We start from the raw sequence: 16,282 nt of genomic DNA on the forward strand, positions 1-16,282 counted from the left end.
ATTTCTAGATGGTCCATGGATGGCATCAGTGGGTCTTCGACCCTCGTAAGATGGTCTGGAGAACACACGTGCTTACGTTTACATGTGTGTTTTTCTGAAGAAGAGGGTTCGTTGCGTTCATTGGTCTCAAAAGTATGTTACCAAAAAATGGTAAGAATCTCCTTAAGTGGGCCCTGAAAACTCTTCAGAGGAAGTTTTAAAAAGACACAGGTTTTGCCACCGTCCAGTGCCTGCTCCACTGCCCCATTAAGCTGTTTAATAACTTCATTTATTGGTGGAGCCTTTGTTGTGTGAAAACAGTACTTAATAGCTTGTTCAAAATACAAAATACATTTAAAACATGTTTCCTTCAAAGACGTAGTAAATCCAAATAGGTTAAAGAGATAAAGGGAGACTTTTTTGTTTCCGTTGATGGTCTAACTCATGGCAAATTCTTTGCATATTTTTTCTTTTTATTTACGTGTTTGATTGTGCAAGGTAGTGGTTTAATATACAATATACAATATACAATATAGGTTTTTTCTTAAATCAATTCTTCTATTTTTCAAAGTTATAAAGAGTATATATTTAGACTTTAAAAGAGTCTTAAACTCTGGTCATACATAGTTGTTTCAGGCAAATATAAATTGAGCTGGGATATCTCCTTAAAACCTGTCTGTTAAAAAAGCCTATCTGAAGTTTATTGTCCTATAAAAGGCCTTAATTTTGTAGCATTTTTAGTTACCACTGATGTGCTGTTATCATGCCTGACTTTCATAGAACGTACACCTTTCCCTGTTGTGTGCAAGTGCCTTAAGCTGGCTCCGAATTCAGTCTTTAACACACTGGCTGGGTAGTGTTGATGTCTGGCCTATAACATGGTGGTTCTTGCCTGCCTTGGATGGGCAGAAGTGGGGGTGGAGGGTTTGACTTGGCCAGCAGAGATTTTCCTCATTCCCTTCACATTCTCCCTGTTTGCCCCAACCCCCACACTAGCATGCAAGACCAGGTTTATAGCAGCCTCCTCCTGGAGAGCAGAGCTGGTTCTGTGTCTTCTCACCTGGCCCTACATCCCTTCCAACCTGGCTACCTTCTCTCCTCCTAGTTAGCGGACTGGGGGGCAGTTGGGGAGGAGATAAGACAGAGGACATACAGGATGTCAGCTTGGGCTAATTGTTGGGTAGAAACTAGGTGGGGACTTCACCGCAAGAAATCATGAGGTCTCTCTGGGGAGACCTGTTGCAGGAGAGGGAGGAGATGCCCCTTTTACCTCCTTGCTGACGGATTAGCATGCCATGAGGATGGAGGTTTAAAGATGGGAGGAAGAGGTGCCAAGGTAGTAGACGTGGATGATGCCTGCCTGACTCCTGGCTCACCTCATGGTCGCAGAAATGACTCCTGGGGCCAGAATTCTGGAGTCCTGTGAAGCTTGTCACCCTCTCACGCTAGTGGCTGCCTGAGAGTCACAGAGCATTCTAGAACTTTAGTGAGGCATTACCGTTTTGCTCTGTGGGATTTGGGGGCCAGGTTTCTTCCTTCCTACCTCCCCTGCACTTCCGTTTAGGTTTTAGATTTGTGTTTCAAACGTGTTCAGGAATAAGTAACATAAAAATCAGAGAATTGCCACATAAAAATAGTTACATAAAAAATTTTAGGAGCACCCTCTGGTGGTGAATAGCTTTTAAAGCAGTGTTTAAAAATATAGTAGATGGTGGCATTGCGTTTGTAGATATGAGTACTTATGTTAAATAACTCACAACATAAAGCTAATATTAGCTTCAGTTTATTAGGTTGAGCAAGGACTTCCTTTCACTGCTCTGTCTCTTGTACCTGGAAGATTGCCTGGCCTATAATAGGTACTCGCCACCACCAGCTGCTGCCATTGAGTCGATTCTGACTCATAGCGACTGTATAGGACAGAGTAGAACTGCCCCATAGGGTTTCCAAGGCTGTAATCTTCATGGAAGCAGACTGCCACAGCTTTCTCCTGTGCAACTGCTGGTGGGTTTGAACTGCCAACCTTTCGGGTAGTAGCCAAGCACTTAACCACTGTGCCACCAGGGCTCTTTGGTAGGTAGGTACTCAGGAACTATTTATTGAATGAATGAACAGAGTAGTTATTTTTGGGCTAAGTTTTTGATAGTAAAGGCTGTCAAATCGGAAGCCAGGCAGGTGTTAATAGGAGAAGACAGGCACCATTTGTACAGTTTTTCAGAAAAATTTATATTGTCTGAAACTCTCTACAAAATACCTAGGTTTTTATTAGAAAATGTGATGATGCTGAGTGATACAGTTGTTGGGAGGCAGTTGTGACATGATCACACTAAATTCAACCTGGGTCAGACTCCAGATTGAGCTTGGTGCACTCCTGATGTATGCAGACAGTGGGCCTTGGTGCTGAGGGCCCAGTGTTACAGAGCTGTTTGAGGTGGTTCATCAGGGAGGCGGCCCTCTACAACTGGAATCTGATCTGAGGGGATGGGAAGTACCCTTTCAGGAAGGAGTGTTTCACAAGCGGGGCAGCTCTTAGTGTGGAGAGTGATGTGTGTGTTTTGAGGGGTGAGGGTGGCTGGGGAAGCTCTCTGCAGTCAGCCCTGCAGGTGCCTGAGCAGCGGGGCCCCTCCCCAGACTTGGCCTCTGCAGGGCAGTAAAGGCCCTGTCCTGAGGCAGCGCTTGCTCTCCTTGTGGCGGCACGGCATGGCCTTTCTTTGGCTCACTGATTTTTCCTAGTTTTTCATCTTGAAAAATTTTTAATTTGCAGAAAAGTTGCAAGAATAGGAGAGTGAATACCTGAGGATCCTTCACCTACATTCACTAATGGTTAACATTTTACCACATTTGTGTTTTCTTTCCCTGTAAATGTACGTATTATTTTATTTTCTAATTTTTACTTTTGCTGAATCATTAGAGCGTAAGTGGCAGACATCATGCCCTTTGCCTCCTGATACTTCAGCATGTGTCCTGAGGAATGAGGACATTGTCTTAAGTAACCACGATCTGATTGTCAAGTACAGGAAGGTTAGCATTACTGGAGTCCTGTTATCTGATATACATGCTTATTCGCCCTTTGCCAGTTGTCCCAGTGATACTCCTTATAGAAATTTTTTTCTTGTTCTGGTGTCCAGTGCAGGATTCCACATTGCATTTAGTTGACCCATCTTTTTACTCTTCTGTAATCAGTAACAGTCCTCAGCCTTTCTTTGTCTTTCATGACATTGACATTTTTAAAGGTCAGCCCTCAGTTTGAGTTTGTCTGATCATTTCCTCCTAATTAGATTCAGGTTATATGGGTTTTTTTGTTTGTTTTTTTGGCAGGGGCATCACAGAAGTGATGTCAGTCCTTCTGAGAGCATCACATAAAGTCACTTTACCCCCGTGTTGTCCACTGGCTTCAGTGGTCTACACCAGATGTGTTCCATGCTAAGGAGACTTTCTCTCCCTTTGTAGTGAGTCCCTTACCTACAGGGAGGTGGTTGAAGGCTGTGCAGGTATCCCGTGGCTGAACAGATTGCCCCAGTGGGTCTGGCAGTCATTGATGACCCTTGCCACCATCAGTTAGTACTGTGTTGTTGTCAGATAGTGATTTTCTGCATTTCCAAGTTGACCCTCTCCTGTAAAGAAAAAACTTTCTTTTCTCCCATTTTATAGGGTCGCTATGAGTCAGAATCGACTCGACGGCAGTGGGTTTGGTTTTTGATTTTTATGTTACATTAATTTGTGTCAGTATAGACCTGTTGCTTCTTTTTTTTTATTCAACTACATGATTATCGTTACTCATTTTAATATTCAAATTGCCTGTCATTTTGGCTTCTGTGTTCTTTGACATGTCCTAATTGTGGGGGGGGGAGCAGGGTGTGAGTTTCTTGAGGTGTAATTTACATACAGTAAAATTCACCACTTTGACATGTACAGTTGGTGTGTTTTGATAAATACATACAGTCGTGTAACCGCCAAGTCAATAGAGGCAGCAGATCACTTCTCCAGATACTTACTCCTTGTTTAGAGATTTTATTTTATAAAGTATCTGTTCAAGTATTTTGCCTATGTCTTAAATTGAGTAGTTTGTCTTTTTATTATTGACTTTGTAGGAGTTATTTAAATATTCTGAATACAAGTAATTTGTCAGATACGTGTATTGAAAATATTTTCTTCCTTTCTCTGGCTTGCCTTTTTTATTTTCCTTAAGTGGTATCATTTGATGGGCAATTTTTAATATTGGGGAATTGCCTGTCTCTATACCAACCCCTCCTATCTATAGGTAACTAATTTTATAAATTTCTGCTTTATCCTACCAGTGTTGCCCTTTGCAAAAATAAGCACTTAAGCACACACATGGGTGTGTCTCTTGGTGTGTGTATCTCCTTTTTTTCTTACACAAAAGTTAGCATACTGTATATACCCTTTTGCAGTTAAAATACGTGGTAGAAATTACTCATTGGTGCTTAGAGGTTTTCCTTAATTCTTTTTTTACAGCTGCATAGCAGCCAATTTTTAATCAGGTCAACCTTGGCTAGAAGCTCAGAGCAAATCTTAAACTTAAACTCTCTGTGCTGCAGTTACTTCTGGGCTTTTCTGGGCCAGCTGCCTTTTGCCGGTTGCAGCTCAGAACTACCTATAACCCTGTGGGGGGTGGGGGGAGTGAGCCCTTCTGATGGTTGAAGTCGAGGTAGGAAATATGTCCCTATTCCATGCCTAACCTGTAGGATGAAGGTACCTTCTTCTTTGGTCTCATCAGATCTAAGAACATTGAGAAATAAATTTGAAAAATAACAAGAAAGGGGAAAAAAAAAGCATTCAAAATTATTACTATTTTTGTGTGCACATTTGGTCTGTGCTTGTGTGCATCTTTTTCTCATTACCCTTCCCCTTGTGTTTCATGTGAAGTGCAGTCTGCTAACCAGTGAGCCCTACAGCTTTTAATAAGTGTCTATCACGCTTTCACTCAGTCTTTCCCTCTGAAACAGGTTGCCCGAGAGAGTGGTCCACCCCACATGAAGAGTTTTGTGACCAAGGTGTCAGTCGGAGAGTTCATAGGGGAAGGTGAAGGGAAGAGCAAGAAGATTTCAAAGAAAAATGCTGCTATAGCCGTTCTCGAGGAGCTGAAGAAGTTACCTCCCCTCCCTACAGTTGAGCGAGTCAAGCCCAGAATCAAAAAGAAAACAAAATCCATAGTCAAAGTAAGAGCCTTCCTGAACAAAGCGCACTTTCTATTGCCTACTGTAGGTAGTAAGGGGCTTTAGAATGCTGACTCCAGGGTGAAAGGGAGTGGGAACTAACACGCCACACACCAGGCCTGTTAGACCTTTTACAGATGCCACCTTATTTAGTTCTCACAGGAGCCACACATGAGGTAACGGTGAGGATACTGAGGCCAGGTTCAGCAGAATTACCTGCACAACTGCACACATTTGTTGTACAAGGGTATGCATCACAGCTCTGTGATCCTGGGAAGGGGGGGTAGGCATGACCCAAGTGTCCATCTTCAGGGAGAATGGTTAAACCGTAGTCAGGCCATCTCGTTGACCATATGCCGTTCTGAACGTGAAGGAGATACGTGTGAGGAGCAGTGGCCGGGGGTGGGATGGAGACTTTCTACCATGCCCCTTCTTAATCTCTTGGGTTCTTGAACCGTGCTAACAAACCTATGAAAAATAGGTTCTCCTGTTTTTCTCCTACCTCCCAAAAAGGAACAGGATTCTATTTGGGGACATTTATGGATGCTAAGGTTTGTTCTATCATGATTTTCAATATAGTTTCCTATATTTTCATGCGATATCAACACCCACACTTTTCTTACACAAAAGTAAGCATACCCTATATACTCTTTTGCAGTTTCCTTTTGGCAGGATTGGTTGGTGCTGATGGAGGCTGGCAGGAAGTAACTGGGTTTTTTAGATTCTTTCACATGGAGTCAGCTTGAGCATTTTTTTTTTTTGCGTCTGGATTTTGAGTCATTGTTAAGAAAGCCGGAAGCTCATTTTATAATCCAGACTTTTGGGGAGTTTCAGGATAGTGTTTGTATTTTTTCTACTTCTGTTAATTGTCACATGTTCAAAATTGTCACATGTCCAAATTTGTTGTTAAACTTAAAAAGACTGTGTTACAATGATGCTTATTCATAGTAAGATGTTGACATTGAGTTCCTCAGAAGACCCTAAAAGCAGCTCAGAGCAATCCTAGAAAATCATAAAGTATCTTTTAATTGTTGTATAAAGAAAAAATAGTTTAAAAAAAGAGAGCTGATAAATTCTGAGCCATTAATCAACATGAAAGTAATAACCTGTCATGTTCCTGACTATGAATTGGCAAGACCCTTCCCATGAATAATAGTGGCACCCAGTTTCCATATTATTTGTTCCGCAGCTCCACACAGGCCCAGAATATGGCCAGGGGATGAATCCAATTAGCAGACTGGCCCAGATCCAGCAGGCGAAAAAGGAAAAGGAGCCAGAGTACACGCTCCTCACCGAGCGAGGCCTGCCGCGCCGCAGGGAGTTTGTGATGCAGGTGGGTCGGCATCGGTTGTGGAGGGCCCTTCCTCTGACTACATCAACCTCTGGGTCTGCTCAGGGTGCAGGGTTGGACGCCTTCCTAAGGAGGAGAGGTCTGTTGCATTGGCCTAATGGGCCACTCTGCCATCCAACATTATTATTAGGGCCACGTTGCTTATGATATATTGATGACTTAAAAAAACCCTTACCTGTCTGCACACCACAGGTATTGCTGGATCAGCAGGTGGGAATTGGGATACCATATTTTTATTCGAATAACGTGCATTATACATTTTTTGCCAACTGTATAACCCCCGTCACACGTTATTTTCCCAGGAATGCTGTGCAATGTGTGGGCGCATTATTTAAGTGGGTACGTTATTGTGAAAAATATAGTATATCCTGCCACAGTTTTCAAGAGTGCTGTGGTGGTGGAATTATGGGAGAAATTTTTTCTTCATTATGTCTCCTTAAAGTTTTATGCTATTGTTCTTTTCAAAAGTTAATTTTTACAAGTAATGTAAAAAGATCTACTCTCTGCTTCTAATCCTTTTGTAGAATTTGGAACCCAGGGTTGGCTCTTCCTTAGACTGAAGTGACACTTCAGATTTGTTCAGAGTGTTTTTCATTAGCCTATTAAATGAAGCTACTTCATATGGCCAGCTTAATTTAATTGTGATTTTAATTTAATAGTGTTTTCTGGTGAAAAACAGAACACTTAACTCTTACGTAGCACTTGACAATTTATAAAGCACTGTCACTTACCTAGTGTACTCCGCTTAACCAGTCAGAAGGTAGGGAAAGGGCAGATCCTTCCATTCTGCACATGAAGAAATTGCAGCTTGCAGAGAGGGTCAGTAATTTGCCCGAGATCGAATGGCTAGGAGATGGCCAAGCCAGAATTTGATCATAGGCCATTCCCTGCAGGCCAGGGAGGGATTTCCTTGACTCCCCGTCTCATCACGTGAGGCTTTTGTTTTTAGTAGCCAAGCATCGGTGATCAAGCCCAGCTTGGAGGGAGTGTGTAAGCAGTAAAGTGCTGGAGTATGTGTGACAACTAGCTCTTGGGAGGTTAGGGTGTATTAGCAGGCTGAGGAGGTATGTATATGTATGTATGTATGTAGGTACACGTGGGTGTGCGTGCATATACACACACATAAATATTACTGATAGAAAGGATGTGTAGCACTCAGTTTGCAAATAATAACACAGTACTCTTTACTGTAAAGTCCATCCGTTTGTAACTTCAGTGTAACTCTGTCATCAACAACAGCATTATAAAATCAGGCTGCACACATGTGCTTTATTACTGTCTAATTCAGTAAGGAAGTTACTCATGTCATTGACGAATGAGGGTAGTTCCAGCATGAATATCAGGTGACATTTTTCTTTATGTTACAAGTTGGATAAAAAAAAAAAAAGACATGTCAGAACTTCACTCATTTGTCAGTGATACGAGCAACTTCTCTGCTGAATTGAATAATAATTTTCGAATGCTGAAAGAATATTTTAAACTAGCCACAGTGTCATGGCTGCAGACTTCATACACTTTTAAGTCCAATCTACATGATTAACCTTTTCTCCATGAGCTCCTTAAAAAAAAACAAAACAGTTTATGCCTTGATAGGCAGCATTTGCTGATTTCTGCCGTGTAAGAGCTTCTGCCACGGTCGGTTTCCGGCTGTCAAAGTGCTGCCACTGAACAGAGCTGGGATGCGCAGCGGCAGGTGGAGGCAGTAGATGTAAAGAAGGTCAGGAGCGTAGGTGATAATAAAATGTAGTCAGATTAGGAAGTGATGAGTTTCGAGTATTCATTACCTTTGTTTTATGGAAAATTTATTTAATTATAAGATGATATAATTTAATTCTCAATAATGGCTGTGTTTACCAGCTCACCAAGTTTCAAGTATTTAATAATCAGCTCTTGCAGGTTGGTGCACCACTGTTAAGCCATTTAGCTTCTGACCATTGCTGGATTTTTCACCAACAAATCAATTACTGACTAGTATTTACCCAGAAGTTTTAAGCACTGGTCAGTGTCCTGACTTCCTCATTCAGGTGAAGGTTGGAAACCATACTGCCGAAGGAGCAGGCACCAATAAGAAGGTGGCCAAACGCAACGCAGCCGAGAACATGCTGGAGATCCTTGGTTTCAAAGTCCCACAGTCCCAGCCCACCAAACCGGCACTCAAGTCAGAGGAGAAGGTGACTACTGGGGCTCTGTGTCCTTGTTCTGTAATCTGTAACTGCAGGATGACCGTCTTACCTCATCCCTAGAGCCTGGCACTTCCAGGGGCACCTTCGGGGCCAAGTTTCATTCTCCGGGAGATCAGGCAGCCCCACTGAGCAGGGTCTTCCCCATTTGAACCGTTACGATGTGGGCAGAAGGGGAGTTGCATGTCACACGGCCCCCTGCATGGCTCTGGGCTCAGCCGTTACTGTTTTAGTATCTTTATGGTCTGGGGATGCTTTGCTGGAGGATGGCATGCTCTGCCCTGTTTGTAGGTTGCTGGTAATTGGACTCGAGATTAATGAGTGTTTAATTCTAGCATTTGCTCTTAAAGTGAAACCTGCACAAAAGATACATAAACCTTAGCTTCCATAGTTGTGGAGCAGGCTTTGGTTTTTGTGAGACACGGAGAAAATGTGATATGAGTCATGACCAAACTCTTAACTTTAGGTTTGGGACTTCTTTTCTCTTATGTGAGTTGAATGCCAGATGAAAATAATCCCATATTGAAAATTTTAGTTCTGCCACAATTGGCAAGCAGTACCCTCAGTGAAAGAAAGCCTTTACTGACCCCTCACTCCCAGATGAATGGTCCTGTCAGGATAAGCCTGATTCATGCATATCTGCTGGTCATGTCAGCAGTGAGAAATGGCATCAGCTGTGGCCACGTGGTTATTAACCGAGACCTTGAACACTCACCAGAGCATCAGCCCAGATCCTGGGCTTGGCTTTTGTGGTTTTCATTTCAAAATCCTGTAGAGCATTCATAAACCCTCAACTTGCTACTTCTCAGAAAGGAGACCTGGAATTTGGCAAAATTTTTATCTGGTAACATTTTTCTCTCCAAGTATGTTAGCTTTGGAAATGTCACTTTAAATTATGTATTAATTCCAGGAAATAGTCTAAAAGCTTCTCCCTCTGCTTTGTTGGGCTCTACCAATCTAGCATCTTTTGGCTCCTTGTTCTTAAACGTTTCCCTGTCTCCTGTGAATGCAAAGGCGAGACTCAGCACGCACAGTTTTCGTGCATGTTGTAGGTGGTATTTGTGGGCAGGGCTGGTGCGAGCAAGTGTGTAACTGGGAGAAACGGGTAAGCAGAACCATACCAGTGGTCAGCTCGTGGAGTAGGGTTTCTCTGCTGCTTGCCTCTTCATATTTCAAAAGTTTAAAACTTAAGGTTGGTGCTCGTTGGAGTTGATATAGTTTTAGACAGCAGGAGCTAATTTTTCAGTGGTATGATTTGTGGCCTTTATTTATTTTAAAGACACCAGTAAAGAAACCAGGGGATGGAAGAAAAGTAACCTTTTTTGAACCTGGCTGCACGGATGAAAATGGAAGTAGTAAGTGTGATCTTATTATTGTCTTGATCTAAATGTGGTTCTGGGATTTGCATGGATCCTGAGTACCAGCAGGTACCCAGTAAATGTGCGCTGTGTCCAGATTGGCAACATTTCCTGTGCTTGTGTGCGTGCTGCGTGGAGGAGCGACGTGGTATGGTGTCTTCCTGGGCGCTGGTGTGGAGCTGCATTTCTTTGTATGTGTGTCCCTCCCTAGGTAATAAGGAAGATGAGTTTAGGATGCCTTATCTTAGTCACCAGCAGCTGCCTGCTGGAATTCTTCCCATGGTGCCCGAGGTTGCCCAAGCTGTTGGTGTCAGTCAAGGACATCACACCAAAGATCTCACCCGGGCGGCTCCAAATCCTGCTAAGGCCACGGTGACTGCCATGATAGCCCGTGAGTTGTTGTACGGTGGCACCTCACCCACAGCCGAAACCATTTTAAAGAAGAACATCTCTTCAGGCCACGCACCCCATGGACCTCTCACAAGACCCTCTGAGCAGTTGGACTATCTTTCCAGAGTTCAGGGATTCCAGGTAACTTGTTTGGCCTGATCTGTGTGGTCCATACCTCAGTGTGGTCACCTTCTCTGGGTTTCTCTCAGAAAATCAGCTTTATTCTTTGCTTTTTAAATCAAGTTCTTTGTCTACACGGGTGAGATGGAGGGGAGGGATGGAGAACAGGTCGTCTGGGAGGGAGGGATGGAAATATTACAAGCATATGTGGTAAGAGAAAATCCTTGTTCTTTGGCAATAAAATTTTAAAAATCCAAGCTAGCCATAAAAACAAAGCCTCTGATTTAATAGCGGTTATAATTCGAACTTGAGAGGGAACAGATTCATTGTGCTGACTCTTTCTGCCTGGTGGGAAAGGGCATGGCTTCATCTATATCGGGTTTGGGTGGACATCTGGGTTCCTGGAAGATTCTGTAGGCCGGTGCCTGCTCTCCTGCTTATGGTCCTCAGAGCCCCTCAGCAGCAGTTCCCTCTGACAGCCTCTTGCACCATCTTGGTGGGTGTCAGTGTAGCTACAGTCAGCTGAGACATGGGGATCTCCCGCTTACTCTGGGCATAGGGCCGCAACCCAGGCCCAGTCGTGTTCCCTGCTTCTCTGCCCTGCCCTCAGTTTTCTTTTCCTCCACAGGTTGAATACAAAGACTTTCCCAAAAACAACAAGAATGAATTTGTATCTCTAATCAATTGCTCCTCTCAGCCGCCTCTGATCAGCCACGGCATTGGAAAGGATGTGGAGTCCTGCCATGATATGGTGTGTGATCCCCCTCACCCCTCAGAATGGGCCTGGCTCTGCCCAGGAGGCTCTGGGGCTAAAGGGTTGGAGATAATTGTGTGGTTATTTGCAGCCTTCCTTTGCTTCAGCTTATTACTGCCCTCAGGAAGGTAAAAAAAGTATTTTCTGTAGCCTGTTAGCATAGCTGATTGTTTCACATAGTTCCTATTTCAGAAGGCTTTTATTCTTAGTTTATTGGATGGAGTTTTTGTTTGTTTATCAGGACACTTCAGCTTTAGCCAGCCTTTCCCTTCCTTCCCTGTGCTGAGCTGCAGGATGGATTTGGGTCCTGGTCTTCCAGCCCTGTACCTTGTGCGTGTCTTAGCAGAAGAAGGGATTGCAGGCCCAGCTCTGGCAGCTCTGAAAAGCCCCGTATTTTGTTATTGTTTTTGATGCAATTACTGGTGCAAGAAATACAGACACTAAGAAAAGTGATTAAAATAATTAACCTAAGTATACTGTGATAGATTTTGCCTGATGGAATATAATAAGTCCATCAAATTAATGTCTCTGAAGATAACGTAAGAACAAGGAAACTATATAATAGGTTTTTGTTTTAAAACAGGACATAAAATTTGTAGGTCTGCTCAGTGCAAGGTTAAAAATACTAGAAGGAAATATAAAATTCACAGTAGTGGTGGTTCAGTGAGATAACCATGGACAAATTATTTTTAAAAGTTTGTATTTCAAATTTAAAAACCAAACATTAAAGAAAAGGGTGATTAGTGTGAGGGGTGTGCCTGTCTTCTTGGGCAGCAGGAAGTCACTGGCTTCCCTCTTCTCCCTGTTACACTGTGGCTCCCTCCGAGAAGTGGCTTTGGTTTTATTCTTCTTTCCACCCCCAACTAGGCTGCGCTGAACATACTAAAGTTGCTGTCTGAGTTGGACCAACAAGGTACAGAGATGCCCAGAACAGGAAACGGACCATTGTCTGTGTGAGTACTGTTTCACAAGAGAGAGGCTTTTCTTTGTCCTTGTATGCCTTAGTTGACACTGTCTGCTCAGCTTTGTCCTTGTATGCCTTCAGTTCACACTGCCTGCTCAGCTTTGTCCTTGTGTGCCTTCAGTTCACACTGCCTGCTCAGCTTTGTCCTTGTATGCCTTCAGTTCACACTGTCTGCTCAGCTTTGTCCTTGTATGCCTTCAGTTCACACTGTCTGCTCAGTTTTGTGATGAAACACTTACCAGAGCAGCTTTCTGACCCTTCCTTTCCCCTGAGAGATTTCCAAACTCTGGACAGAAAGCTCTGCCCCCCCCCCCCCCGCCTTTTTTTTTTTAATTTTGAATAGGTAGTACATGGTTCAGAAATCAGAATTATTTTAGAAGGTACACAGTGACCAAATCTCACCCTCACACAGTTCCCGTCCTCCCCATTTCCCACAGATCACATCCTTATTAGTTTCTTATCTTCCCTTCCTGTATGTTCCTTTGTGCAGATATAAAACGTCATTTTTTTTTACTTATTCTTTTTTTCCCCAGAGGTAACATTGTACAAACACTGTCCTCCTTGCTTCTTTCACTTAACAATAGATCCTGGGAAAGTGTCACTTTTATCCAGTCACAAACTGAGCCTTACACTGCTGAATTTTCCAGTGTTCGCTGATTTCTTTTTTATGTGGGCTTAATTCTCTTAAATTACTAAACTGGTGGCATCTTCGTTTTTTCTCCCTTAAAGGTGTGGGAGGTGCTGAACCCTTACTGGCCATGAACCATTATTAAACCCCAACATATATACTGAAAATACTGAAACTGTTTTGAAAAATTGGAATTTCTGATACCTCCAGTGGGTTGAGAGACACGATGGTTGAAGAACTGGACACAGCAGTGGTGAGGAAGATGGGAACACAGGAGGCGGCTGTGCCTGGGATTGAGTGTGCCTGGGGTTTGTTGTGTTGGGGCCAGACACACAGGGCGCAGCCAGGCATGGCGGGGCCACCAGACTCCTGCCTATCTTCCCGGCTCCGCTGGGCAGCTACAAGGCCATGCCCCAGCACCCCTCAGCGCTTGGTTTTGTTTTGATTTGTTTTTGGCTATGTGAAAGAAGGAAAAACAGCAAGCCCGACCCCCTTCTCAAACTGGCTGACTCAGTCAAACACTTGGGGATAAACACTGGACAGCCATGCCAGAGAGGGGCCTGCGACTGGCCCAGGGCTGCAAGCACCAGAGAAGTCAGATGCTTCCTACTGAGCGCCAGCCAACCTTCCCGGTGTGCTGAGGCCCTCCACCTCCGTAGCGCCAACCTTCCCGGTGTGCTGAGGCCCTCCACCTCCGTAGCGCCAACCTTCCCGGTGTGCTGAGGCCCTCCACCTCCGTAGCGCCAACCTTCCCGGTGTGCTGAGGCCCTCCACCTCCGTAGCGCCCACACCATAACCACTGCTTTCTCTTCCAGCAGCGATACACATTCTTAGTTTCATTTTCTTGCGATTAAAATGACACTATATACAGTTTTTATTGGAAAGTTTCTCAATTGTATCTAGTTATATAGCACAGTTTAGAAACTTGTCTGAGACTGACTTTATCAGTAATCTAACAGGCAAAGATCATATCCATGTGTATGTGGTTATCAGTTTTCATTTTATTGTTCTAACCCAGAACCATTTCAGTGATGCCAATTGTGTGCCCTCTGGTCTAGCTGAAACGGTCCTGGACTTTCAGAAACCCTTGATGAAGTCTCCCACAGTTGTATAAATTGGACATTTTTGGAATTTTAAACTTTAAATGATCATTTGGTTCCTTTTCTATTTTTATTTTGGTTAATGCAATGACTTAAATGAGCTTTGATCTTTGTTTTAAAGATTATAAGAACAATTGTGTGCATATATATATATGGCTTTTCAGGACCCATAGCTTTCACTACACTACAGGATATGATCTCCGTGTAGTACATATGAACCTGCAGATTGGTTTTCCTTGAGTGCTTTATACTGTTAATTACATCTCCATGTAGGGCTGAGAAGAATGACCTATGTTTATATATAGAACTGTGTTGCTTTTGATGTCGTGTGATTGTACACAGAGATGTGTGCGGTAAGGTTCTGCGTTTGGTCCCGATAAAAAGCACGGTAGCCTTGCGAGTTAAGTACTGCTTTGATTCATTGTTTACGCTGGAAATTTTTTCTCCCCATGGAATGTAAGTAAAATTTAGTGTTTGTCACCAATAAATGGTAATACTAAATTTTTTTTTTTGTTAATTTATTCTTAAATGCCACTACTGCTAGATTGCTCCCCTACCGCCCCAGCCCCATTTTTTATTTTTAAGAAAATTTGTAATGCTTGTGATTCCATCTGGGCAGAAATCTGAAGATACGAAATCACTTTATATCAAACCGTTGATCAATAAACAGCTACTAATGAATGTTTTGGTCATGTTCAGCAGTGACTAAAGAGATAAGGGAGGAGGATGTGAGAGGTGGCATGGAGGTGCGGCGTGTGGGGACGCAGGGCCAGCGTGGAAGTGTCAGTGCCAGTGAGGGACGTTTGGCCCTCCCCTGAATCCACCGCTGTTGTCAGGGGACTGACACCGAGGAGTCACAGGACTCTCCTGACCCTGCGAGGGCCTCTTCACTGCCCACGGGTGCTTGCGGGTCACTGACCATCAGCAGTACCGTGGAGGAGGCCACGGGAGGTGCTGCAGTCCCACCTGGCTGAAGGGCGCGGTGGCGGTGGTCTTAACTTCAGAAGAACCAGAAGCTGAGAAAGGTGGTTTCACTGTAAAACCAGCCTATGGATTGGATTGCCGGGATAACCAGGAGTGCTCAGAAAGCTATGGAAAACATTAAGGGATGGAAGGGGATTCAACATAGCGGGGATAAAAACAATGAAAGAAAAAAAGACAATCATTTTATTCTTTTAAAAAAAAAAGACATTTGCGAACTTGTGACCCAACCCCCGCCCCCCCCACTCCCCAGTTCACACGCTCTTAGAAGGAGAAGCTGCGTGCCTGGGGTTGGCAGCACCTGGCTGATAGGCACTTGTAGGCATCGCTAATAGTCATCACGTGCCACTTTCTTCTGGGTTTTTGATCTGTGAAAACGCCTCCTGCATATCCATTGAAAGAGCTGGTGGCCCGGGCTCACTTGTTAGTTCATTCAACGTAATTGGTTTTGAGCATTAAGAACATCAGTGTAAATACCAGCTCACAGGTGAGAGCACGGTAACACCTTAGTTCAGTTCCGCCTGAGGTGTGGAAATCAGGACTGCATATTTTGTCCCAAGAACAGAAGTACCTAGTTTTGTCTCAGAGGTTCTGGTGACTGTAACCAAGAGAGGTCACAGCTGGGGTAATGATGGAGTGCAAAATCTTGATTCCCAGCCAGATCTTTAAAGCCCAGTTGGGACAACTGGAGACATGCAGGTGAGAGTCATTCTCATCAACAGGAGATGGCAGCCACGTGCTTTGAGGGTCTGAGAGCATTCATGGACATTGCTCTAGACATCTCTAAAACAGCCAGAGGAGCAGCACCTTTGAAATGCCTCGTCAGAGAAACCTAGAAATCCTTCTCTCACAGCATCTCTGATACTAGGGGAACTTTCTCCTTTGGGCAGTGCTGTCAGTGAGGCCCAGTTGTAATTAGTGATAACAGGCAGCTAGAGGTTAGGGATCACTTCTAAGACCATATCGCTCTTCTTGTCTCAGCTTCCCCTCACAGCATGGACAGTCACTAGTGGACACGGTAAGGGGCAGGGAGAAGGGGAGAGCTGGACAGGGACAGCGTGCCTCCAACAGACACCCAAGAACACAGGACAGAGGTGTCAGGAAACAAGTGGAGGAGGTGGCTGGTGAAGCTGGGAAATAGGCTACAGTCTCAGCGTTGGATGGTATTGAGAACAAAGGGGGAAGGCTAGAAGGAGTCCTGAGGTGCTGGAGGTATAAGTAGTACTCGTTTTTTTAAATATATACCTGTCCAACCATGGAAACCCTGGTGGTACAGTGGTTGAGTGCTACAGCTGCTAACTAA

At 43.9% G+C, this 16,282-nt stretch overlaps 1 protein-coding gene across 7 annotated transcripts in view; it reads left to right on the forward strand.

The window, feature by feature from the left end:
- STAU1 (staufen double-stranded RNA binding protein 1) overlaps positions 1-15,154 on the forward strand; it is a 53,638-nt gene extending 38,484 nt beyond the window's left edge. For 3 of the 7 annotated variants that reach the window (XM_049869051.1, XM_049869050.1, XM_049869052.1), the window contains 8 exons: positions 4,926-5,156; positions 6,343-6,486; positions 8,529-8,675; positions 9,964-10,039; positions 10,254-10,573; positions 11,181-11,303; positions 12,174-12,259; positions 13,000-15,145. In XM_049869051.1, coding sequence (XP_049725008.1) covers positions 4,926-5,156; positions 6,343-6,486; positions 8,529-8,675; positions 9,964-10,039; positions 10,254-10,573; positions 11,181-11,303; positions 12,174-12,259; positions 13,000-13,015 — 1,143 coding nt within the window. In that variant the 3' untranslated portion in view covers positions 13,016-15,145. Of the gene's footprint in view, positions 1-4,925; positions 5,157-6,342; positions 6,487-8,528; positions 8,676-9,963; positions 10,040-10,253; positions 10,574-11,180; positions 11,304-12,173; positions 12,260-12,999 lie in introns of all 7 variants that reach the window. The other 4 variants (XM_049869046.1, XM_049869047.1, XM_049869048.1 and 1 more) reach the window with 4 other exon arrangements.
- The last annotated feature ends 1,128 nt before the right edge of the window (positions 15,155-16,282 follow it).

The sequence above is a fragment of the Elephas maximus genome, chromosome 25 (genome assembly GCF_024166365.1).
Source record: "Elephas maximus indicus isolate mEleMax1 chromosome 25, mEleMax1 primary haplotype, whole genome shotgun sequence".
Classification (NCBI taxonomy): Eukaryota; Metazoa; Chordata; class Mammalia; order Proboscidea; family Elephantidae; genus Elephas; species Elephas maximus.